This window comes from Chanodichthys erythropterus, chromosome 6 (genome assembly GCF_024489055.1).
Source record: "Chanodichthys erythropterus isolate Z2021 chromosome 6, ASM2448905v1, whole genome shotgun sequence".
In the NCBI taxonomy this organism is placed as follows: Eukaryota; Metazoa; Chordata; class Actinopteri; order Cypriniformes; family Xenocyprididae; genus Chanodichthys; species Chanodichthys erythropterus.
Genome location: NC_090226.1, coordinates 5,896,334 through 5,920,947, shown reverse-complemented (window position 1 = coordinate 5,920,947; position 24,614 = coordinate 5,896,334). Strand labels below are relative to the sequence as shown.

At 36.7% G+C, this 24,614-nt stretch overlaps 1 protein-coding gene across 6 annotated transcripts in view; it reads right to left on the bottom strand.

Annotated features, from left to right (window-relative positions):
* cacna1da (calcium channel, voltage-dependent, L type, alpha 1D subunit, a) overlaps positions 1–24,614 on the bottom strand; it is an 83,783-nt gene that overhangs the window by 7,130 nt on the left and 52,039 nt on the right. For 5 of the 6 annotated variants that reach the window (XM_067387857.1, XM_067387856.1, XM_067387858.1 and 2 more), the window contains 14 exons: positions 14,569–14,697; positions 14,309–14,374; positions 13,844–13,935; positions 13,488–13,647; positions 12,761–12,888; positions 12,530–12,626; positions 12,330–12,432; positions 11,767–11,868; positions 9,046–9,179; positions 7,084–7,200; positions 5,669–6,060; positions 512–640; positions 276–415; positions 61–167 (listed from right to left, as the gene is read on the bottom strand). In XM_067387857.1, coding sequence (XP_067243958.1) covers positions 61–167; positions 276–415; positions 512–640; positions 5,669–6,060; positions 7,084–7,200; positions 9,046–9,179; positions 11,767–11,868; positions 12,330–12,432; positions 12,530–12,626; positions 12,761–12,888; positions 13,488–13,647; positions 13,844–13,935; positions 14,309–14,374; positions 14,569–14,697 — 1,896 coding nt within the window. The remainder of the gene's footprint in view (positions 1–60; positions 168–275; positions 416–511; positions 641–5,668; positions 6,061–7,083; positions 7,201–9,045; positions 9,180–11,766; positions 11,869–12,329; positions 12,433–12,529; positions 12,627–12,760; positions 12,889–13,487; positions 13,648–13,843; positions 13,936–14,308; positions 14,375–14,568; positions 14,698–24,614) is intronic. The other variant, XM_067387861.1, reaches the window with a different exon arrangement.

Genomic DNA, 24,614 nt, shown 5'->3' with positions numbered 1-24,614 from the left:
ATATTTGATCATATTTCATAAGTCGGTTTGGTTAAACACTACTGTCATATTTAATGTTACCTGATGTTGCATGAGATGTAATGGAAGAGCAGTTCGCTGGTGAGGAAGATCATCTTGACTGCCCTGTCTGCGCAGACACTCAAAATTGAATGATGGTCTCCGATTACCTATAAACGAGAGAGATTAATATCTTCTGACAGTCACGCTGAATCATAAAGCAGACGGCCTGTTTCTACAGAATTTTGCAATTTTAAGAAAGGAACCTCAAGACTTGCCTTGCGGCGTTGGAGGAAGCAGTCTTCTCTTTGGTGATCTACGTGGATCGTGATAAAGGGGCTGCTCGTCATCATCATAGTAACCGTCAGGATGGTGGTAACCCCGTGGCGTCTCGTACTCCTGGTCACTGTTGGGGTACCTGCATATGGTAAATATCCATTAATAAATTTCTGTAGATTTGATTTATTTATAGTTTGTTGTGTGACTGGTCACGCAACAGTCACAATAGTTTTACCTATCACCCGACAGCATGCTGTCATCTTCGTAAAACTCCTCTCCGCTGTAGTACTCTCCAGAGTAACGATCTTCTTCATACTCCTCTTCGCGGCGTATAGTGGGTCGTCTTCTGTCGCTGCCCTGCGACCTGCGTGAAGGTCAAGAGATCAGCGAGAAGCTGGTCAGATTGTGGTCAACGAGTCAGCGAAAGACCATGCACTACCATGCAAATGTACAGCTCCAGACTGCAGTTAGACCTCATTAGTAAACAAGCACAACCTCACTGGCTAGTCTCTACTCAAAGATGTTCTACTTAGAAATTTATATATGTTAGGGGTTGAATGACTTTTAGAAAATTTTTAAAGTCGACATTTAAGTGATTTAAGTCAAGTAGACATCAATTAGTCGCTGATGATGTCATTAATGAACAAATAAGCTGCCTGAACCTCAAGCTAAGACTCGAACGCGTGTCGCCTTGAGCCCAGTCATGGCATATGATAGTGCTACCCACAAGGCTATTGTCTTTAGGTCGTCACAGATTTCTGCTCGTTCTAAATCAGATGCAGATAAAGTAGCACAATAAAGATATATGAATGCATTTGAGAGAGAGCGATTGCATGTGAATTAATTCTACCTTACAGCATCTCTCTACTAATAGTGAAGCTGTGGGTTTTAGTTACTAAGAAATATATGCTAGAACTTTTCAGTTTCTAAGCTATTTTATTGATCAATCACAGAACAGTGTTGACAATATATTTCTGTGCTGTTTCTGTGTACAAGCTACTGTGTGTGTGCGTCAAAATGCAGCAGCACACATTACTGGGGCCGGTTGCGTAAACCACTTAGACTAGTCTTAAAAGTTAAGATACTAATGTTTTTCTTGAAGAGTGGTCCTAATTTTTTAAAGTCTGTTACATAAAAAGGTAGACTGGTGTAATTTGAATTGGAAAAATAACATTGATTACCCCTTGGTTAACTGCAAGTTGGACAAACTAGTTCTTAAGACAAAGTCTTAATATAGTGACTAAGTTTATGCAACTGGCCCTCTGAGAACAGTGATTAACTTATGTGTACAATAACTTACAATAAACCTGTTTAAAATGTGAATTTACCCGATCAATACTGAGCTTTCAGATGGAATAATCAAACCTATCTTGTGGAGCGCTCTCAGAGTATGCATTTATTTGTCATTTACTGCTGAATACAGAGTGTAAATGTGGAATTCAAAGATTTCTTATCCTGTTGCACCCTCTATAGGCAATGACCAGTGACTAGTCGATGTCAAGCTTAAAGCTTCATCGCAGAACATTAAAGTCAACTAGTCAGTTAGTCGGTGCAACCCCTAATATATAGCAAATAACTAAAAATAGTATATACAGTGCCATGAAAAAGTATGAGAATTATTTTAATAAAATAAGAGGGATAATAAAAAATGCATGTTATTTTTTGTTTAGTACAGTCCTGAGTAAGATATTTTACATAAAAGATGTTTGCATTTAGTTCACAAGACAAAACAATAGCTGAATTTATTAAAATAACCCCATTCATAAGTATGTGAACCATTGATTCTCAATACTGTGTGGTTACCTGATGATCCACGACTGTTTTTATGTTTTGTGATGGTTGTTCATGAGTCTCTTGTTTGTTCTGAACAGTTAAACTGAGCTCTGTTCTTCAGAAAAATCCTCCAGCTCCTGCAGATTCATCAGTTTTCAAGCAGTTTTGCATATTTGAACCCTTTCCAGCAGTGACTGTATGATTTTGAGATTCATCTTTTCACACTGAGGGTTAGGGTTAGTTGATGAATCTGCAGGAGCTGGAGGATTTTTCTGAAGAACAGAGCTCAATTTAACTGCTCAGAACAAACAAGAGACTCATGAACAACCATCACAAAACATAAAAACAGTCGTGGATCATCAGGTGACCACACACAGTATTGAGAATCAATGGTTCACATACTTATGAATGGGGTTATTTTAATAAATTCAGCTATTGTTTTGTCTTGTGAACTAAATGCAAACATCTTTTATGTAAAATATCTTACTTAGGACAGTACTAAACAAAAAATAACATGCATTTTTATTATCCCTCTTATTTTATTAAAATAATTCTCATTTTCACAGATTCTGCAAGGGGTTCACATACTTTTTCATGACACTGTATACAGTATATATTGGATATGCACTTATCAATTTATCTAGGTCAACATTAGAGCGAGCGGCCATGTAAAGAGACTAACGTCGTTAGACTACTACTCACATATTTCAAATGAAAAGCCATGTCTGAGGTTGATGAATGATAGGTGAATGTTTGGATTTCCTGACTGACATAATTACCACATGAACCAGCTGCGTTAATGATCTGTCCTTCACAGACTTCGGCAAATCCTGTGGAGTTTTTCTGCGACTAATCAAATAATTAAAATTTGGTCTCTTCTCGTCAACTAACATTTAGTCGACTATTGGGGGCAGCTCTATAATTTTCTACAACATTAAATCATGAATGGTATGTTGCTTGGGAAATTACTGCTTACATACAAAGTACTGAGCAAACTGTACATCTTTCCCTCCCAGCCATGCTTTTTGTAAAAGATATGGCACCTACTCTAAGGTCTATATACTAAACAGACTAGCAGCCCCACTGTCCCAATATAGGACATCTCAACATTCCTGCAGAGGTGAACTTAAAGGACAACTCTTGTTCTAGAAAAATAAGGTACATCATTTACTTAACTAGAAATAAACACTGTGTTTAAGTGTTTATGCATTTCTATAAAGTATTAATCTAATGAGTCATCCTTTAAGGCAAGCATTTCGTTTTGTTAGCACCAGTTATCCAGCAGACACATGCAGCAAGCCCCTCTTTCCATTCATCACCCAATAACAACACACAGAGACTCAAAGACTTATCCTGATTTGTTAATGCTTTACTAGATGTTCCTATAAACTCAGTTTTGAAAGTCAATCTGTGTGTGTGTATAAAGCCCGGTCCCAAATAGCACCAGTCAACCAGTCTTGTGGACTATTGCAGACATGTAAAGTCAACATCAAGCGCCATGTGGGACGGGGTTGAGGTAAAAAGCCCAATGCTGTTATCCACCAGCCAAAGTTCTGCTTATCATTCACCCGTCTGGATTTTTACAAGCAAAAGTACCTTCTATGTAAACATATAATACCTAATGTAACATACCTAATGTACGTCTCATAGTAGCGCCTTCTGTTCCAGAAAGCAGAGAGATGGTTAAGAGAAAGCATTTTGGTTAGGAAGGAAAGAGAGAAAGGTGGAGAAAAGCAGGGGAATAGGGAAGAGGAATGGATAGACATATATATCATACAGTATATACAGGATATATACAGCATTTTTATATATGTGAGGCTGTTTTCACACTTGGTTCGATGGCTTTGTCCAAACCCAAGTTGAATTACACCACATCCTCTGCTCCTCATGTGACTTTTTACACTGCATTATGTGGTTTGACTAGCTCAATAAGGACCAAATACATGGAAAGTTTGGTTTTCTTTACTTTCTGAAGTTGGTCAAAACTGACCATTGAGGGTCTGAACATAAATTTCATTAATTTTGGGGTCAGTCTCCCAAAACCTGAGCCACCAAAAGTGACCTTTTTTGCTTTAAATGAACTAATTGGTCAACAAACATAACTGTTTTCCTCAGATTTTTTGGGGCATTCTAATCTTTGTACACATTACCAGATCACTACCCATCTTATCAATAGGTTTTTGAAACCCTTCTACAGAAATGGCCTCATTAAAGTGATGAGACAGGAAGTAAGGCCAATCTCAAAGTCGGCCATTTTGCTTGTTTATCTTATTAAAAACTCACTGAGCAGCTCAAATGGACTCGGATCTACACCAAATGCTCTAGAGTGAAAACCAACACATTCTCATGGCAATTTCGAACTATTTTACATTTTGGCATATTGGTGGCTAATTCGTATGAATTTGTGCAATCTCATTTGTGCAATCTCTTTTGTACTGCATATGCCCAATTGAAGGTTAGGCTTAGGGATGGACCTTTAAGCTACATTTTTCTAAAAAAAAAAAAAAAAAAAAAAAAAAAAGGCATACTTCGTACAAATTCAAATTAAATCAGCACCTCATAAAATAGTTGTTTTCTCATGAGATTGAGTTTGTGAAAACACCTTGAAGAAAACATCGTATCACCATAGTCAGATAATGGACCAGCGTAGTTGAGAGGAGGACAATGGGTGGGACAGGGGCCAGGTGGTTTCATATGAAGGTGGATAAATGCTAAAAAATTAATTTAAAATCAAATGGTCTAAAGGTGTGGTCACATTAGTGAAATTTCAGCTAAAAAGGTCCATTTTCTATTGTCAATAGTGTAGTGATACATGAAGCTCACTCAGAAGTCACTGTCAAACCAAGCAGCTTTCTGTTGGTCAACGCATTAAATTCACGGGACCAACTTGAACCTGTTGCGAAATCTGCATTGGGAAATCTTTCGCCCTCACACAAAATTCACAAATGCCTGAATTCCTACTGAAAATGGATTTCGCTTGCAAAAATTTGCTGAACAATAAACGTGACCACACCTTAAAGCTGATGTAAATGCGAATGAATAATCATCTAAATGCATAAATTTAAATGGATGCAGAATTTAAAAGTCACTTAAAGGTGCAGTAAGGGATTTGTGAAAAATGCTGTTGAAAGTGGATCAGGCTGAGCACCACAACACACTTTTAGCCAATCAGCAATAGGAAGACTGTAGAGAGATGACTGAGAGACATTACAAAAGAGAAAGATCAGAGGAATATCCCTGGAAAAAGAGGTGTTATGATCAGGCAAGATCTTTACTATTGCATTGCGTGTTTGTGCATTTTAGGGACTGAGCAATGAAGGGAGGGGTTCGTTTGTTTGGGTGAATTTCAAATATCAACAGTGTTCAACAGTGATTCTAAGAAATTCCTTACTGCACCTTTAAGAATTTGCATAGACCGTAAAAAAAAAACATCCTTCCTGAAGCAATTCCAAACAATCCAAAGGGATCATAGGAATTGGTTTAAGAAGTTGGTGATATTCATGAGATAACGCCATATTCTGCTAGCATACTGCTACTTGTCAATTCAGTGAATACATATGAATAAATATATTAAAAAGGTGAGAGCAAGATGTTGGATGAACAAAAAACAAGCATTCACCTTTGCCCGTGTGGGGTCCTGGGCTTCTCATATTCTCCATAATACGATCCCGGGTAGCCGTTAGCGGGCATATGCTCGTAGTACCGATTGTGTCCTCCGTTAGGTAAACTGGACATGTTGGCATTGTTTAGATTGATGTTGGTAGACTTGGGCGACTTATTGTAGGAGTTGTGATGATGATGGTGATGATGGTGGTGGTGGTGGCGATGATGGTTTTGCTGCGCCATTGCATTGGCACGGCCCAGGCGCCCCACAGGTTGTTCCATGTGGGCGTAATGTGGGGGCGGCTGCACCTGCAGGGGGCGCTGTGTGGCATTTGTCTGGTGGCCAGAGCTCCTCCGGGTGTCTCCGTTTATATGGTTAATGTGGTTGCCAAAGAGTCCTCCGTTTCGCTGTGAAGAAATACTTGTGTTTGTAAGTTCAAAGAATTGCGCGATGGATGAAAATATAACGCCATATTTGAGTTTTCGCGGATTCAACAGGGGCTAAAAGCCAGTTCACTCCAAGAACGATAACTATGAAGATAACTATAACAATAACTATATCCACACCAATGGACGATAACATTCAGTTTATTATAATAGCACGGCGCAGTTTTGTTGTCTGCCACTTTAAATGCTCGAGCGCTTTAAAGTCAGGTGGATTCTGATTGGCTGTCAGTGTTTTTACCATTCATCAGCTGGAAAAAATCATTCTGAATGTGATTCCAACAATATCATTTTTCTGTGTCATTATTATAATAGTCATGATGTGTACTTTGCTATTCTCAAAATTGGAATGATTATTAAATGTTTATACATATAATAGTTGTCGCCTTTGGTGTGAATAGCCCTTAAGAGATGTACTGGCTGTAGTTGTAATATTGCCCTTCAGCTGATGCAAAATCAAAAATATGTCTTTCTTGCGGTCAAAAAACCTTTTATCCATTTGCGAAAAATTAAATATGGCGTCTTTGACCGTTTATCCAATGCTAAAATATTTGAGATTGCCATTTTTAATGATCTCATGGGAAAAAGAAGTTGGAAAGGAGGTAAAATGGCGTATGGTGTGAGTGAATTTCATGAATTGATTAAATCTGAACTGAATCTGAAATCAAGAGAAATGCAGATACAGTGGATTACACTGAATTATATACATATGCTACGCTAAAGCTAACAGTTATTACTACAAACCTAGTTAAGCCGTCGATACTATCACTGAAGTCAACAATTGATTGTAGATTGTCAACTTGGTGAATTTATCCATGTTCAGTGTCTTAATCTTAGACTTACAGTATATGTGTATACGACCTCCAAGGATGGCGAATAATTCTTTGCAACTCCCTTAAGGAACTGTTACTACTCAATTCAGAACTGTTAAAGAAAGACAGATCGATTTTATAAGGAGAAAGGGGTCATAAAAGGTGAGTAATTTACCCTATAAATTTCTTCGTCCTCCTCTGGCAAAAAGTCTACTAGCTCATCATCTTGCAGGTCACATGATATCGCACGGCGTATTTCTGGCCCAATGTCATGCAGCGTACGGAGGCCAGCCTGTAACCGTGACGACAAGATAGCTAAGGACCTGTTCTTCAATGGAAAGCCCTTGAACAGCAGCGACATGTTGAGAACGGAGACCCTCACACACACATGCCACCAGGGGGCAGTTTACCAGACACATTGACACAAACAGGCTTGACGAGACAGTTCCAGACAGGACAAATTCATGAAAGATGACAACAATCACAGTAGACAAAGAGGAAAAACACTGAAGCTCCTTCATAATTGAACACTACAACTAATACACTTACTATCCTTTACTGTGACTTTCTAAAAAGGACTGTATTAGCCACAGATGCTATTTTGAAATACTGCAAATTCTTTTTTTTTTTTTTTTGTCACCAAAAAATTTCAAGTGCAAAAAAAGTATATATATTGTTAGTTAATCACACTAAAGATTATGTTTGCAAAGAAATCAAACACATTTACAGTGTTTGATTTATGAGGATGGAGACCAACAAAATGTCTTAAAACAATGATTCATGAATTATAACTTTGAAGTGATGGCAAACAAATACAAACACTTCAAACTACATGTAAAACAGACAGAAATACATTTACAATTCACCATTATCACACAGAGGGATCCATATTCAAGCTAAAACCACATTAGCGCATCCAGAAACAGAGAGATACAGTTGAGGTAAAGAAGGTGTCATGCAAAGGAAACAGTTTATTCAGTAAAATTTGTTTCAATTATTCCAAATCGTACATGGTGTTCACACTGACAGTGATATGCTTTTGACTGACAACAAAATCTGCTCCAATTTAGAGCATATTCTATCGTAGAAATGCCTACTTTTTGGATAAATTGACACTCATGATTTTTTTGTTTCAAACAGGGATCACGATTCTCTCACGATTCAGAACAGACAACTAAACAAAATAACAATTTACTAGAGGTTTTGACAAAATGCAAATTGTAATTGCTGCAGGTAATTGCAGCAGTTTAATTAAACTGAATGAATTATTTAAAATGACTTCATGAATGATTCAATGACTCGATCATAAATACTTAACTTGTTTCATTACTGGATGAATCAGTGTTTTTGAACGAATCTCTTGAGTGAATGATTCAATGACAAATACATTTTTTAACAGTCACTTGTCACCACCTTTTGGCATAACGATGTAACTGATACAATGGTTATTTGAAATGCTAAGTTACTTTTTTGACCTTTCTCTGGGTCAGCTGCAGTGCCAACGCAGGTTTGAATGTTCCGGTGTGACTTCGTCAAAGATTTAATAGACACAGGAGCATCGTTGTCATTTAGGAATGAGATCGCGTGGGTTTTTGAATTGAGATTGTGATCGTTTAACAATTAATCACGCAGCTCTCGTTGATGCTATGGCACACCCTGAATATAAAGAAGCTAATAATTAAACTATTAAAATTAGTATATAGTTTTAAAATAAAAGCAATCAAAGCATTAAACGACATCAAAGAACCATGAACGTGAATGTTTTGTTAGATTACTTAAACATTAACTTCAAGTAAATATTTTGGTCATAGATGTTCAGCAAACAGAAAAGTTTGGGAATGCCTGGAGTACATTAAGATTCAATTATACTCCATTCCTAAATAATTAAAGAACAGTAATTTGTGCCAACAACACAATAATTCAACATAAATGGCTTTCCCGAGAGAGTTTGAGATCGACCTACAGCGATGTAATTTCTGTCAGTGTGAACGCACCTCAAGGCTAAAACTAATGCATAAACAATTTAAGCTTGCAAATACCAATTTGATAACAATAATATACCTTAATAAAATAACACACAACCTATTAATACACTCTAAAGAATCAGCAAAATTCAATCTCCAAAATACACACATACCTGCAGGGCGACGGCCGTGTTGTTCTGTGCTGGGTGAACGCCAACCAAGCCTTCCTCTTTGCGTTTCTTGAATTTCCTAAAGTAGTCCTGTATCAGGAAAGTGGCATAGAACTTCCCCACCGTTACCTCATCATCTGAGTGAACAGACCACACACACGGCTTCGCTGTCAGCAAGTAGCTTCAGCGCACGCATACACACCTCTGCGTGACGCACGTTGCGAGACAGAAACTGACGCCAAGAGATGCTTTGTGTTATTCTAACTACATACTCATTGAGAAAACAGAAAAACAGCTACAATCTGTTAATTAAATTCTAATTAACCCTTAAGTATTGTCTGGATTTCTACACAAATGGCTCCTAAAATGTGACCCAAGTCTAGAGAACAAACACAGACGCTCTTAATTAACAAACACCACATACATGACTAAGGCATAGTCTACACGTACACGGGTATTTATAAACACAGTTTTTCCTCCTTCGTTTAAAAAATAAATAAATAAAAAAATGCATCCATGTGAAAACGCAAAAACACTCTATGAAGCGCTGTCAAGAGCATGCCAAAACCAACAGGTGGTGATATAACCCTAACGAAAGCCAATCAGAAGCCTGGAAAAAAGGTTATTACCGGTTCCGACGTCACAAGCGAACATCTCCAGTTTTACTGTCTACACAACAAGACTGTAACCGGAGTTTCTGAAAATCTTCACCCTGGCAGGAGTTTTCAAAAAAGTTACTGCGTTTGCGTGAGGACGAACGGGCAAACCGCATAGAAAAAGCTACGGTTTTGAAAATACCGGTGTTCGTGTGGACAGGGCCTAGATCACAGGACCACAACGCGTTTTGCTGTAGTTTTCCTGTGATGGCAAAACTGAATTTTACTATATTATCCCTCTAATAAGCTGATTTGCTGCTCAAGAAACATTTATTTTTATTTTCAATGTTGAAAACAGTTGTGCTGCTTTTATTTTTGTGGAAACTGTCGTACATTTTTTCCAGGATTCTTGACTAGAAATTTCAAAAGAACAGCAAGAAATAGAAATCTTTTGTCATGTTATACATGTCTTTACTGTAATTTTTGATCAATCTGATACATTTTTGCTGGATAAAGTATTAATTTCTTTTTTTAAAAACCACCCCAAACTTTTTAGCTTATCATAATACCTTTTTTTATAATGAAAAAATGTTTCCAAATGGCACTTTAAAATGTGTTGTTTGTTAAATAAGACTTCCTTTACTTTTTAGGCCAGATTGCATTTTAAAGCTATTCATGCAGGAAATATAGATAATCACAATTAATAATTTTTGTAAACTACAATATAAAAGCAATAATCTCATCTAAGACAAGCTTCTTTGTATTTCCTGTTGAAAAATCCAACTTAAGCTGGTAGTTATATTTTGGAACATAGTAACTGGATTCTAGCTGGTTTAAGCTAGTAAAATCCTGCTTATTAGCAAACTAGACGCTAGCCGGTCAAACAGTTAATGACCAGCTTGGACCAGCTGTCTTATTCCAAAACATAGCTACCAGCTTAATGCCACGTCGGGAGTAGAATATTTCATATTCACGGTTTAGCACCCATCAGACATCTGTAAACATATTAGTATTAGCACATTAGCATTAGCATAGCAACTGTGAGAGAGATTACTGGGAGTTGGAGAGAGGGGGTTGAGGGGGGTTTGCAAAGAACTGCATCAGCTAAGCCATCTAATGTCACTAAAATCTAGTCCTATATGTGCTTACATTCTACTGGGAACATGCAAGCAAGCAGCGCTGAGCAATATATGTATTAGCACATTAGCGGTGCATTTCTGTGGGTGCGTTTGTGCATGTCTAATATACTGTTTTTGCTTATGCATTTTGATTCTCTATGTGTATATAAAGTTTATGTGTTGTGTTCATGTTTGTGTAAGTGTGTGCGTGAGAATCATTCTGAAGCAGGGGTCTGTGTCACTTTTTTAAACAAGCACGTTGGGGACATATCAGGATAGAAGAGGCAACATTAGTTCCATGCCACCACCCTAAAACAGAATTGCTTCAGAATATTCTGAAGATTTGAACTTTTACATGAACAGAAAGACAGTTAATGAGGAACAGAAGCTGTGGAAAAGCTCAAGCAGATACAGGAGAGAGAGAGAGCGACAGTGTAGAAAACAGAGAGAAACAGAGAGAAAGAGACATTTTTAGAAGGACACAGCATGCCTGAGTTGCCATGCAAGCCTAAAGCTCAACACACACACACATAAACACACACACACACACACACACACACACACACACACACACACACACACACACACACACACACACACACACACACACACACGCACCTTCTTCAAATCCTCCAGCTATATACTCATACACACAAACACACATCATTGAGGTTCCAGTGTGGACGCAGTGAAAGTACCGAGCAGGAGAGGAAAGCATTTGCAACACATACGGAACAGAACAAACATTGCAGAGACCCGACCAGGAGAAACTCAGAGTAAAACAGCAGGAAAAAGCTAGTGCGACAACTGGTGTGTGTGTGTGTGTGTGTGTATGAAGCAAATGTACAGTATGTGTGCATATGCTACTATTTTTGTTATTTTCTAAATGGATGATTTAGGTGTAAGTTAAGATGCAGAAGATGGAGCTGTTGTGTGTGTCTATGCTCTGTTGTGAATATGTATTTCCATTAGCAGAGATGAAGCTCTATAACTGTAGCTTTATAACTGACCACCAGCAGGGGGCACCACTTGATCCAGAAGTTTCATGCTTGTTCTCTTCCAGATCTTCTTAATCACGGCTCGCAGCTCTTCATTCGCCTGCTCTAGGTTACCTGGGTCAAAATACATACCATGTTATCAACACAACTATAAAGGTAGGCTCTACTCAATACCATCAAGTAGGGCTGGACAATACTGGTAAAAAAAAGAGCTAATTTTTAATCTTTTGATGGCTATAGTTACACTTTACTACATGTACTTGCTATAATAAATTATGCATAATTACAAGTAACTAATCATAACTCTATATTAAGTACATGTAGTTAATTACTATTACTCAGTACTTATTTGAGTAATTACAATATAACTATGTCACCTTAAAACAAAGTGTAACCCTATATTTATATTTCACTAAAACATGTATAACTTTTGACTTTTGCGAATGATGCAAAAGATTTGTCTTGAATCATTTCATTGAAATGGACTGTTTCTGAATAAGTGGTTTATGAACTGTAATTTTGATTCAGAGCATTTTGCGAACTGAAACGAGCAGTTCAATGAAGAATTCACGTACCTTCCGTTTTGATCTTCAATGCAGTTCTCACAAGAGCAAAAAGTGTAGCGTTAAACATGACAGTGCCGTCACTGTTCAGAGGCATGTTCATAGCCACCAGCCTCTGGAAGTGAGAAAGAATGACAGATAGAGATGGAGAGGGTGGTTTGAGTGTGTTTGCAAAAGTTTGAACACATTATCAATAAATGCATATCTCTTACCTTGCAAGCGACTCTATGAGGACAGAGTTTCCCAAAACCAAGAGGAGGCTGAATCCGCCGTAACAACGTCACTACATCGAGATGCTTTATTCTGCCTCTGTGATAAAAAGAGAGAAACACTGACTGTAAAATTCCTCTAGTCTCCATTTGCTCTTAATTTCATTGCTACAATGGACAAGCAACTTATTCCTTCCAACAGGTATATTCACAAACATATTCACATATCCTTACTTGGCCTCTGGATCATACTCTGACCAGATCCTCTTAAATTCATCAAGATGATGTGGCCCCAGAATCGACCAATCACGGGTAAGATAGTCAAAGTTGTCCATGATGACAGCCACAAACAGGTTAATAATCTAAAACAAGATATTATTCAACTTTTGAGAACAAAAAAGTTTATAATTCTCCCTAGAAGTCCTCAAAAAAAAAAAAAAAAATCCATTTGGGGCTTCAAAATGACAAAACGATAAAAAGACCAAATTATGGAAGCTTGTTTCTGCCACAAAATAAAATAAATAAATAAAGGTAATTGCAACTTTTTATTTTTGCTAATAATTCTGACTTTTTTCTCATTATTGCGAGTTTATATCTCACAATTCTGACTTTTTTCTTGCAATTCTGAGATATAAACTCAGATGTTAACTCGCAATTCTGAAAAGAAAGGTCAGAGTTTTAAACTTGCAATTATGAGTCTATAACTTGAAATTATGAGCTATAAACTCACAATTGTGAGAAAAAAAAAACAATTAAGAAAAAAGTTTGCAATTACAAATTAAAAAAAAATATAATAATAATAATAAAATTATTCTGTGGAGGAAACAAACTTCCATACCAAATAATGTCTTTAATAAACTCAAATGCTTGAAGGAGGACATGTAATATAAATAATATTATTATAGTAATTATAACAATTAGAACAAAATCAAAAGGAAATGTAAATAGTGCGTGTGTGTACCAGGAAGGCGCAGAGCATGTAGAAGGTGATGAAGTAGATGATGGCAAAGCTGCTCCCGCATGTCATCTCTTCTCCAGGATTATAGTCTGACTCTGGATCACACAGCTTCCCTGGCATACATGCCAACATGATCTCCTGCCAGGCTTCACCTGTTGCACATCTACACCCCAAAACACCCAAACAATAATTAATCTCAAATGTTTTACAATAAAGCAAAAAACTCCTAGATGAACCAACTTCATAAAAAATGGGAAGAAAATGAAGAGACAAATGCATTGGGATCTTCATAAAGATTTAAAACTTCTCCACCGTGCACTTCATCTTCATGTAACATCTTCACAGTGCCGTTCACTGACCTGAAGAGCAGAAGCACAGCCTGGGGGAACGTCTGAAAGTTATTGTTCCTGTTGATTTGTGTGTGGTCCACCATGGCGACTTTCCCAAACATCTGAAAGATTGATTTTGACCAATGGTAAATCAAGGTGTACTGTGCTGTACTAAAAGGTGAAGTGTGTTATTTTTGAACCACATGTCACCAAGTACACTGAATTTCATTTTTAAAGTCACCATGAAATTAAAATGGACAATTCCTATTTTATGGAATATTGCAGTATTTATTATAAATGATCTATCTGTGCACATCATACTTTTTTTAATTTTTATCTTTAATCAAAATATCTTTCCCTCCCTCTTGCAGCGACTTCTCTGATGACACCTTTACTGGAGTGAGGGTGGGGCAACCTGTCACTCACATGTGATCGACCAATAGTAAACCACAACCATTCAATCAATTCACTTTGGACAAAATCACTGAAACTAACCTGCATGCCAATGACAGCATAGATGAAGAAGAGCATGGCTATCAGCAAAGCGACATATGGCAGGGCCTGAGAAAAGAGCATGACATATTATTAAGGTATAGATACATATTTGACCCCTAAACAGACAAACTGAAACACTATTAGCCCACTGTAAAGGAGTCATTTTTCTAATAAAGTGCATGACTGCTTTGTGGTAAAAACAAAGGGAGAAAAGCATCAAGAATATCTATATAATTGGGTTTTCATTCTGTTCTTCTGACCTGGAAGGACTTGATGAATGTCCAGAGGAGGGTTCGTATGCCCTCCCCCCTGCTCAGCAGCTTGACCAATCGCATCACTCGGAAAAGACGGAAGAAGGTAATGGAAATGCGAGCACTGTCCTCTGTGTTCTGTGGGGGCGGAGTTAGTATCAGTGAACCAATCAGAGTAAAGAGATAACACAGGGCATCAGGCTGTATTAAGGCAGTCAGACCAGCAGAGGGCAGCACAATAGTTTTAAACTTTTTGATGGCTCATTTAGAGCCAAAATTTAGATTTTAGGAACTGAAACTGAATGTCACTGCATATTAAAAGAATATATTTAGACTGGTTTGACTGATCCAGAAACACTACCAGAGACCCTGCGTTTCATGCTTACATCCTAGAGAAGAAAGGAAGGAGGCAGAGGGGTGCATGCTGGAGAAAAATAAACCTTGCCATACTTGACTGCACGCATCAGCACAAGCATGGCTCTCTTGACCCAGATTTACTTCATGCCATCTTACAGTGGGCCCCCAAACCTCAAGGGTGAAAGGTCAGTTTGAGGTCACAACCTTACCTGACCTGATCCGACCTAATCTGACCTCAGGGGCCCCTTAACCATGCAGCAGTGTCAGCGCTACAAACGTGAGGGGCCGACGACCCCGCACACACACTCACACACACACATGGTTCGTCACGTTTGGGTGACACTCCCCTATTTGACAAAATAGTCAAAGGATGTAAAACCAAAGCAAAACCTTAACAAAGCAAAAAGAAGAGAAAACAAACGGAAATATAAATTCAAAGAAACAACAAATTGAAGTTGGGTTGGGTTAAGATGAGAGGTAACAATGTTTAATCAAAAGACAGAACTCAACCAGAACTCAAACGGAAACCTGAAAAGGAATGCAAACTGTAAAATTGGGCAAAAATCCCAAGAGGGGCAGGATATCTTACCCCCGCCTCATCCACCTGAGGTGCCTCTGTGGGCTTTAAAATCAAAGACCTGAATTAATCACTCGCACATAACGTTTTCACAGCCACTTATGCTTCAAAACGCATTCACAGACACTCATAATATCAAACTCTATAATCACATTTCTAACCGACAGATATCAAGACAGCAAACTGGCTCAAACAACCTCAAGAACAGGCAATCCTCTATTCAAAACTGCTTATAAGAACTGAAAAATGACAAGTGACCAGAGACAAATAGGACTAGATTCACATAAGGGGCTTATATAACACGAAGGTCCATCATGTGAGCTTATTTCTATCCTGTGGATTACATAAGCAGCTGCAGACAGCATTGACATACAATACAGCACACACACACATACACAAACATACAGGACAATGATGGACTAGCGAACACATATGCAACGATTACAACTTTGTAAATAAGAGCGTATCCAAAAAACGCTAAGCAACAGCAAAAGACGCAAGTATAACAAATCCATAATGCCACATTATTGAATATACATTCCTCTACATTCACATGCATTGATTGTGATAAAAATGCCATGTGTATTATAAATAGATGAATGCTATTAAGCTTCTGTAATTTTTGTATGATTAAAAAGAATTATTTGTAAAAACATTTTCACTGAAAAAATATTTAGTAAATACGTAATATTGTGTGACACTAACAACTAACTAGCAACCAGTACCACGCAGTGAAAACATTTCAAGTTTTGCAATAATTAACAATCTATGTACACATCAAATGTCCTGTCCTTATCTTTTTACTAGACAAACATGTCCACTATTAATGTAACCTCTGTAATTTATATTTGCAAAGTCAAACAACTTTTAATTTAACTTCTCTATTGCAAAGATAAACATGCTATACAAAATATACTCCATCCACACATTTGGTTTTGAGAACAGATCAGTTCTTGATTCTGAAAAAATAAAAATCAAACACCACATTCATCAACATTAAAACACTCACACAGTGGGAAGAAAATTCAGCATGTAATCAGAAAAAAAGATGAATCCTTCATCTGTGCAGAAAGAACAGACTCCAGACAGATATGGCTTCACTCATACAGCCTGACATCCCTCATCATAAAATGTTTCATTTGCATGAGAAGCAGCAATTATAAGATGCAGTTTCTGGCTGTAGCATTTGATGGTGCATGCGTTAAGCAGTCAGGCATTTGCGCACACGCTTAGACACAAACAATATCTTTCTCTCCATAACAGCAACACAAGCCTTGAAGAACGTCAGTGTTCCAGTAGCACTGCAGCGCCTCCATGCATGCGCCCTGCAAAAGAGTCACCACCCGAGGGCGCTCTAACGGTCCAATGCAAGAGAAGAAAGAGTCAGAAACAGCAGAAGAGGAAGAAGGATGGAAGGAATGAGAGAAAAAACAGAAAGGAAAACAAGGAAGGACGGCATGAAGGAAGGAAAGCATGAAGCAAGGAAAGCAGAAATGAGATAGGATGGAAGGAGAGAAAACACAGAAGGAAGGAAGGAAGGAAGGAATGAAGGAAGGAAGGAAGGAAGGAAGGAAGGAAGGAAGGAAGGAAGGAAGGAAGGAAGGAAGGAAGGAGCAGAAAGGAAAACAAGGAAGGAAAGCATGAAAGAAGGAAAGCAGAAATGAGATAGGATGGAAGGAGAGAAAACAAAGGAAGGAAGGAAGGAAAAAGCAGAAAGGAAAACATTAGGAAGGAAAGCATGAAGGAAGGAAAACAGAAGTGAGATAGGATGGAAAGAGAAAAAGAAGAAGGAAGCAAGGAGAGAAAGCAGAATGGAAAACAGGAAAAGAGGAAGGAATGAGAAAAAACAAAGGAAAACATAAGGAAGGAAAGAAGGAAATCATGAAACAGGGAAAGCAGAAATGAGAAGGAAGGAAGGAAGGAAGGAAGGAAGGAAGGAAGGAAGGAAGGAAGGAAGGAAGGAAGGAAGGAAGGAAGGAAGGAAGGAAGGAGAGAAAAAACAATGAAAAACATAAGGAAAGGAGGAATGAGAAAAAGCAGAAAGGAAAGCAAGGAGGGAAGGAAGGAAGGAAGGAAAGCATGAAGCAAAGAAAGCAGAAATGAAATAGAAAGGAAGGGGAGAAAAAGCAAGGAAAGAAGGAAGGAAAGAATTAGAAAAAAGCAGAAAGGAAAACATAACGAAGGAAGGAAGGAAGGAAGGAAGGAAGGAAGGAAGGAAGGAAGGAGAGAAAAAACAATGAAAAACATAAGGAAAGGAGGAATGAGAAAAAGCAGAAAGGAAAGCAAGGAGGGAAGGAAGGAAGGAGGGAAGCATGAAGCAAAGAAAGCAGAAATGAAATAGAAAGGAAGGGGGAAGAAAGCAGAAAGGAAAGAAAGGAAGGAAAGAATTAGAAAAAAGCAGAAAGGAAAACATAACGAAGGAAGGAAGGAAGGAAGGAAGGAAGGAAGGAAGGAAGGAAGGAAGGAAGGAAGGAAGGAAGGAAGGAAGGAAGGAAGGAAGGAAGGAAGGAAGGAAAGCTAAAATTAGATGGAAAGGAAGGGGGAAGAAAGCAGAAAGGAAAGAAAGGAAGGAAAGAATTAGAAAAAAGCAGAAAGGAAAACATAACAAAGGAAGGAAGGAAGGAAGGAAGGAAGGAAGGAAAACATGAAGCAAAGAAAGCAGAAATGAGATAGGAAGGAAGGGGAGAAAAATCTGAAAGGAAGGAAGGAAAACAGGAAAACATAAGGAAGGAAAGAAGGAAATCATGAAACAGGGAAAGCAGAAATGAGATAGGAAGGAAGGAAGGAAGGAAGGAAGGAAGGAAGGAAGGAAGGAAGGAAGGAAGGAAGGAAGGAAGGAAGGAAGGAAGGAAGGAAGGAAGGAAGGAAGGAAGGAAGGAAGGAAGGAAGGAAAACATAAGGAAGGGAGGAATGAGAAAAAAGCAGAAAGGAAAGCAAGGAGGGAAGGAAGGAAGGAAGGAAGAAAAACATGAAGCAAAGAAAGCAGAAATGAGATAGGAAGGAAGGGGGAGAAAAAGCTGAAAGGAAGGAAGGAAAACAAAGGAAAACAAGGAAGGAAAGAAGGAAATCATGAAACAGGGAAAGCAGAAATGAGATAGGAAGGAAGGAAGGAAAGCATGAAGGAAGGAAAGCATGAAGGAAGGAAAGCAGAAATGTGATAGGAAGGAAGGAGAGAAAAAACACAGAAAGGAAAGGAAGGAAGGAAGGAAAAACAAAGGAAAACAAGGAAGGAAAGAAGGAAATCATGAAACAGGGAAAGCAAAAATGAGATAGGAAGGAAGGGAGGAATAAGGATGGAAGGAAGGAAGGAAGGAAGGAAGGAAGGAAGGAAGGAAGGAAGGAAGGAAGGAAGGAAGGAAGGAAGGAAGGAAGGAAGGAAGGAAGGAAGGAAGGAAGGAAGGAAGGACATAAGCAGTAATGGAGGTCATGCAGCCTGTCTGACGTCTACACACCTGCTCTACTCAAGCTCTCACTCCTCAGAGCTCTAAGAGCTCACTGAAGGAAGACAGAACAGAGAGACAGACAGTCACTCAGCAGACAGACAGACTACAGATATATATTAACTGCATCTCGTAACACTGAACAGCCACTGTTAGATGTGATACAATGAGCCTGTGCTGCCATTCGAGGAAATACAGTTGAGCTCTATTCACAAGATTCTACCTGATGAACATCTCTGTATAACACACTGATGGTGTTTTATTAGTTTGCTAGTGAGTGGACGCTCAGCTTGGATATTTTGATCACTCGTTATTTAAATCAGCTCTGAGCTCCAGGGCCATTCTGTCTGGAGGTGAACAGGAAGTACTGAAAGAGAGGAAGTGCAAACTTCAAACGGACTACACCGCCTGGGAACTGACCGGAGGAGAATGGAGCGGGTGGCCGAGCGCCATCTGCAGAAAATGAAGCTAATGTTAGCAGGGCATATCCCAGCATGCAACAGGGGATGGGCAAACCAGTCACTCCAACCACCACAAGATTGGGTGAAAGTCACACATACCCCCGAGTGGGGATTAATGTGTATAGATACTGTACGAGCATGACAGATCAGACAGCAAGACGCATCTGATTTGTACCTGCGGTCATTGATCTGATGCTTTATATCTATAATTGCAGAATTCAGCAAGCCTGTAAGCCACTACAAAAATGAGTGATAAAATGAGTTTCACAAGGCTTTTAAAGTCATAAAATAATAATTATTTGATAAACAGACAAACAAATTCAAGGAAGTGTTCACCCAAAAATAACAATTCTATCATTATTTAATCATACTCATGTTGTTTCAAACCTGATTGATTTTTTTGAAGAATTTCCTGGCCACTATTTGCTGTCAAGCTCCAAAATGTCACCATAAACATTTCTTTAAGGTGGTCCACAAAACTAAAAAAACATTTTCTAAGTGAATTTAACCCGTTATTCACTGAAAGTATTGAATCCGTGGTATAAAACATTCTTCTAAGTTGAATATTTTCATTCAATCCAGTTCACAAAACTGACCTGATTCATTCACAAATCGAACTGCTCCAGTTCTCGAGTTCAGCTCACTGACTCAAATATCATGTTGCAATGTTAAATAGGGGAATAATTACCTGCATATGAATATGTCTTATGTCCAGAAGACTATAAAAAAAAATACCTAAAGGCCTGTTCACATCAAGAATCATATCGATAGAATCAAATCAATATTGACATTAATGTCCAATATCGTTCTATTTATTATAATAGTGCGCTGCAGTTTTGTCGTCTGCCACTTTAAATGCTCGAGCTCTTTAAAGCAGGATGGATTCTGATTGGCTGTCAATGTTTGCTAAATAAAATGTTCTGAAAGTGATATTGTTTCTCTGTTATCGTTATAGTTGTATGGATTCTGCTATTATTTTATATTTAGAACAATTTTAGAACTATATCTTTATAGTTAACGTTATAGTTATCGTCCTTGGTATGAATGGGCCTTAGGTAATACCTCTTTTATGATATTTTTATGGAGTTTTTTTTTTTTTTTCATTAATTTTCTGCTTATTGTAATTGCATGAAAAAGAGGGATCAATTCATTACTGAAGATTTCTACAGGAAAAAAGGTGAGTAAATGATGACAATTTTCATTTTTGGGTGAACTATCTCTTCTAAAACAGTTATCTGATTGCAAAAATCTAGTCAGACGTGATAGAAGACCTTGTGAAACCTCTTAATGGTTTTATCACCATTGAAACGCACAAACACAGCAGAAAACAAAGATATAGAGGAAAATAAACAAACAGACAGAAAAAAAACAAAACAAAAAAAAACATAAAGACAAGACATAGGCATTCTCTAACTCTCTCTCACACACAAACTCATGTCCACAATCATACTATACAAGGACACAACGTACAGAGACTCAATGTACAACACATCCAATGAAAATGGCCACAATACAAACACCTATAGGGACATAAACAATATACACATATATACATTTATATATGGACGCTGGGACATGAGAAACTCCAGAAAAAAATAGCACTGTAGCTCAGAAAGCAGAGTGACAGTCGTGTGAGAGGAGTAACAAAACTTATATACATCTAAATAGATACATATGTGTGTGTATTCCCTACATTATTGTCTGAAACTGGACAGTGATTGTGAGATACAGGATTTTAAGTGCAGTAGAACCACCACAGAGATCACACACAGAAACTCCACCACTGCTCTTAAAGGAACACCATCACTTTCCAGCATCGCCCTCCTCATGTTCAGCATTAAACTTAACACAATTATATAACAACTAAGGAAAAAAAATAAATAAATACATAAATAAATAAATAAATAAATAAATATATAAATATATATATATATATATATATATATATATATATATATATATATATATATATATATATATATATATATATATATATATATATATATATATATGTATTTTTTTATATATAATTAAATAAATTTATATGTTTTATGTGATGTTATTAAAAATGTATATATATATATATATATATATATATATATATATATATATATATATATATATATATATATATATTTTAAAACAGATATTGTTAACTAAAACTATTAAAAATGTTTTTTGTTAATTGAAATAATGCAGAAATAATAAAATAAAATAAAACAAAATAAAATAAAATAAAATAAAATAAAATAAAATAAAGAATGGGAAAAAAAACCCTCACACTTAATGTTGCAGCTAACTGGAATAAAATAACTATTAAAATGACAAAAACAAATAAAATGAAAACTGACAATACAAAAATAAAAGCAAATTCAAAATATGAATAAACACTATAAAAAAATACTACAACACTGATAATATAATGTTAATATAAAATGTTTTAGTAATATAAAACTCTTTTCCTCATATTCATACAAGCAGATAATTAAAGTGCTGAAGTTTCCATATTGATGCTGAACATTTAAGTGTGATGCCAAAAAGTAATGGTCTGTTCCTTTAACAAGTCATCAACCTTCCTGCCCACAAAAACTAATCATTAATGCTGTTTTGCTTGTAATCAGTAAAGTCATGGCCGTTAGAGCTTTACTTCATTACACAAAATCAGCAAGGCACAAATACATTCTTTTTTTCTGAACTGATTTTGATGACAACTCTTAAACCAGAACATTATTGTCGAACTTTTGACGAGGACATTTTTTATCCTCACAGCACTTCAAGGAATTAAGTCATTATAAAGCAGAACACAAGCAAACAGGAGATCACATCTTGCCATACTTGCCTCTAAAAGTTTCTATGGAGACAGAATGGAAGAACAAGCGTTAGACAAACCAGCTGATGGATTTGTGCAGTTCTTTCTGCACTTACACACATTTGGATGCGAGACAACGGATTTATGGTCCACACAGATACACAACAAAAAGCTAGTAAAAGATTTCAGTAGTTTTCTCAGCAGCAGAATCCTCAAGGTTCACAAGACATTGTTTTATTTCAGATAAGCAGGGGAAATAGAAGGTGTGAGTTTTAATGTTGTTAAGGTTAGCTAAACAACTACAATTCACAAAACAAATAACTCAAGACAACATATAGTGAAACCTCGCAAAAAAACATCAGTGCCACTAGAAGAAATGAAACTTACATAAGAAAATATTATATTATTATATTATATATATTATATGTTATTATATTATATTTATATAATTTATTTAAATGTATTAAATTTTATTGCATTTATTAAAATTAATTTAAAATATATTTTTAATTATATAATTTTAAATTATATTTTTAGAATTTATTAATAATAGCAATTTAATAATAAATTAATTTAAAAATATATTCAAATAGAAAACAGTTATTTTAAATTGTAATAATAATTCTCAATATAACTGTTTTTACTGTATTTTTTATTAAATAAATACAGCCTTGGTGAGCACAAGAGATTTTTTTTAAAAAACATAAACAATCTTATAGACCTTATAAATATGAGAATCATATATATATATATATATATATATATATATATATATATATATATATATATATATATATATATATATATATATATATATATATATTCACACATTTTTTAAAAATAAAAACAGATAATTTTTTTTTCTTCCACTTTTTTTCTTTTGACAGTAAACAATTTCGTTACGGTGTTGGGTCCCATTTGATGTCCAAATCTGGGTTCTGAATCACATAATAAAGATATTCTTGTGGATATAATCTGTGTTGGGCACCAGATATGCTTATCTTGCAAGGCTTCTACATTTGGAAAGGCAAAAAACGGTTGTACTTACGTTGACTTCAGTGATAGCAATATCTACGACGCTACCGACAACAATTAAGGCGTCAAATGTGTTCCACGCATCAGTGAAATAATGCTGTTAATAAAAGACACATCACACACAAGGAAGAGGGGGAAAGGAATGAATGGAATAGAATGAGGGAGAAAAAAAGAAGGTGCGGAGGACACATAGAAAGAAATACAGATGTTAGGTCTCAGTAGTTAAAGAAACAAGTTGTCAGTTGAAAAGTACAGTAGCTCTTCCTGAGCTGAAATCTGAGCCTGTCTGAAGTAAAGGGTTGAGCGGATATAAGAGGGGACACAGGGCCTAAAACTGTGCTGTACTTACATCAATCTCACTGAGCACTATGTCTACAATGCTGCCGATCACAACCAATGCATCAAAGACGTTCCAGGCGTCCCCAAAATACCCCTGAGAAATGCAATGGGGTGGACGGCCAGGGAATATGTGTGAGATTAGCAGTTAGTTGCAGTACATATCCGATTATGCAAAAATTCTTCTTATCAGCTTATTTATTAAAGTATCAATCCACACACAAACCAAGTACACTCGAAAAATATTTGGGCCTAAATTTAAGATTTATGTATTTAAATTGCATATAAAATGTTCCATCCAAATGGGTTACACAGTTTTAAACTGCTAATTTTGTCTCCTACAACAGGCTTACATGAATCCAAGGTCAAAAAACAGCTTTATTTCCTCATTATATACTTTGCAGAATCACCTCATTTCACACAAGGGTTTAATAAAAGATTCAGTCTCTCTAAACCCCTCCTTTCTGAGAGTCTATTCTGCTCTGATTGGTCAGATGGCCCAGTCTGTTGTGATTGGTCTACCGCTTACAGCGCGTGTCGGAAACCAAATCCATATCTGAAACCAAATTTTCATATCAACGCTCATTATAATATCCAGAGGCTTCCTCAGCACTTGATACACAGTGATACTAACAATAACTATGGCCTCGTTTTTACCATATCAATTCAAGCTCAAGTCCTCATCCTTTGGAAGTGCGTCTGAAGTAATAATTTTGTTAATGAAATGACGGAAAATGTTGGTTGAGGCCCTTTTTTCCATGACTAAGAGGAGACGATGACAAGACAACACCAACGTCATTAAAAGATAACTGTGACTATATCAATATGGAATATCGTAGACGAAAAAAAAGAGAATAAAAACTTTTCCAAAATATCTTTGTTTTGTCAAAAAAAGATAAAATATTACAGACTGTGAATTAACCACTATGCAGCATGACAAAATTATGAAGAAAAAAATGCTTATTCCTAGACATTTAGTCGACTAAAACTTTGCAAAAACAAAAACAGGACAAGGTTGACTAAATATGACAAAAACTAAA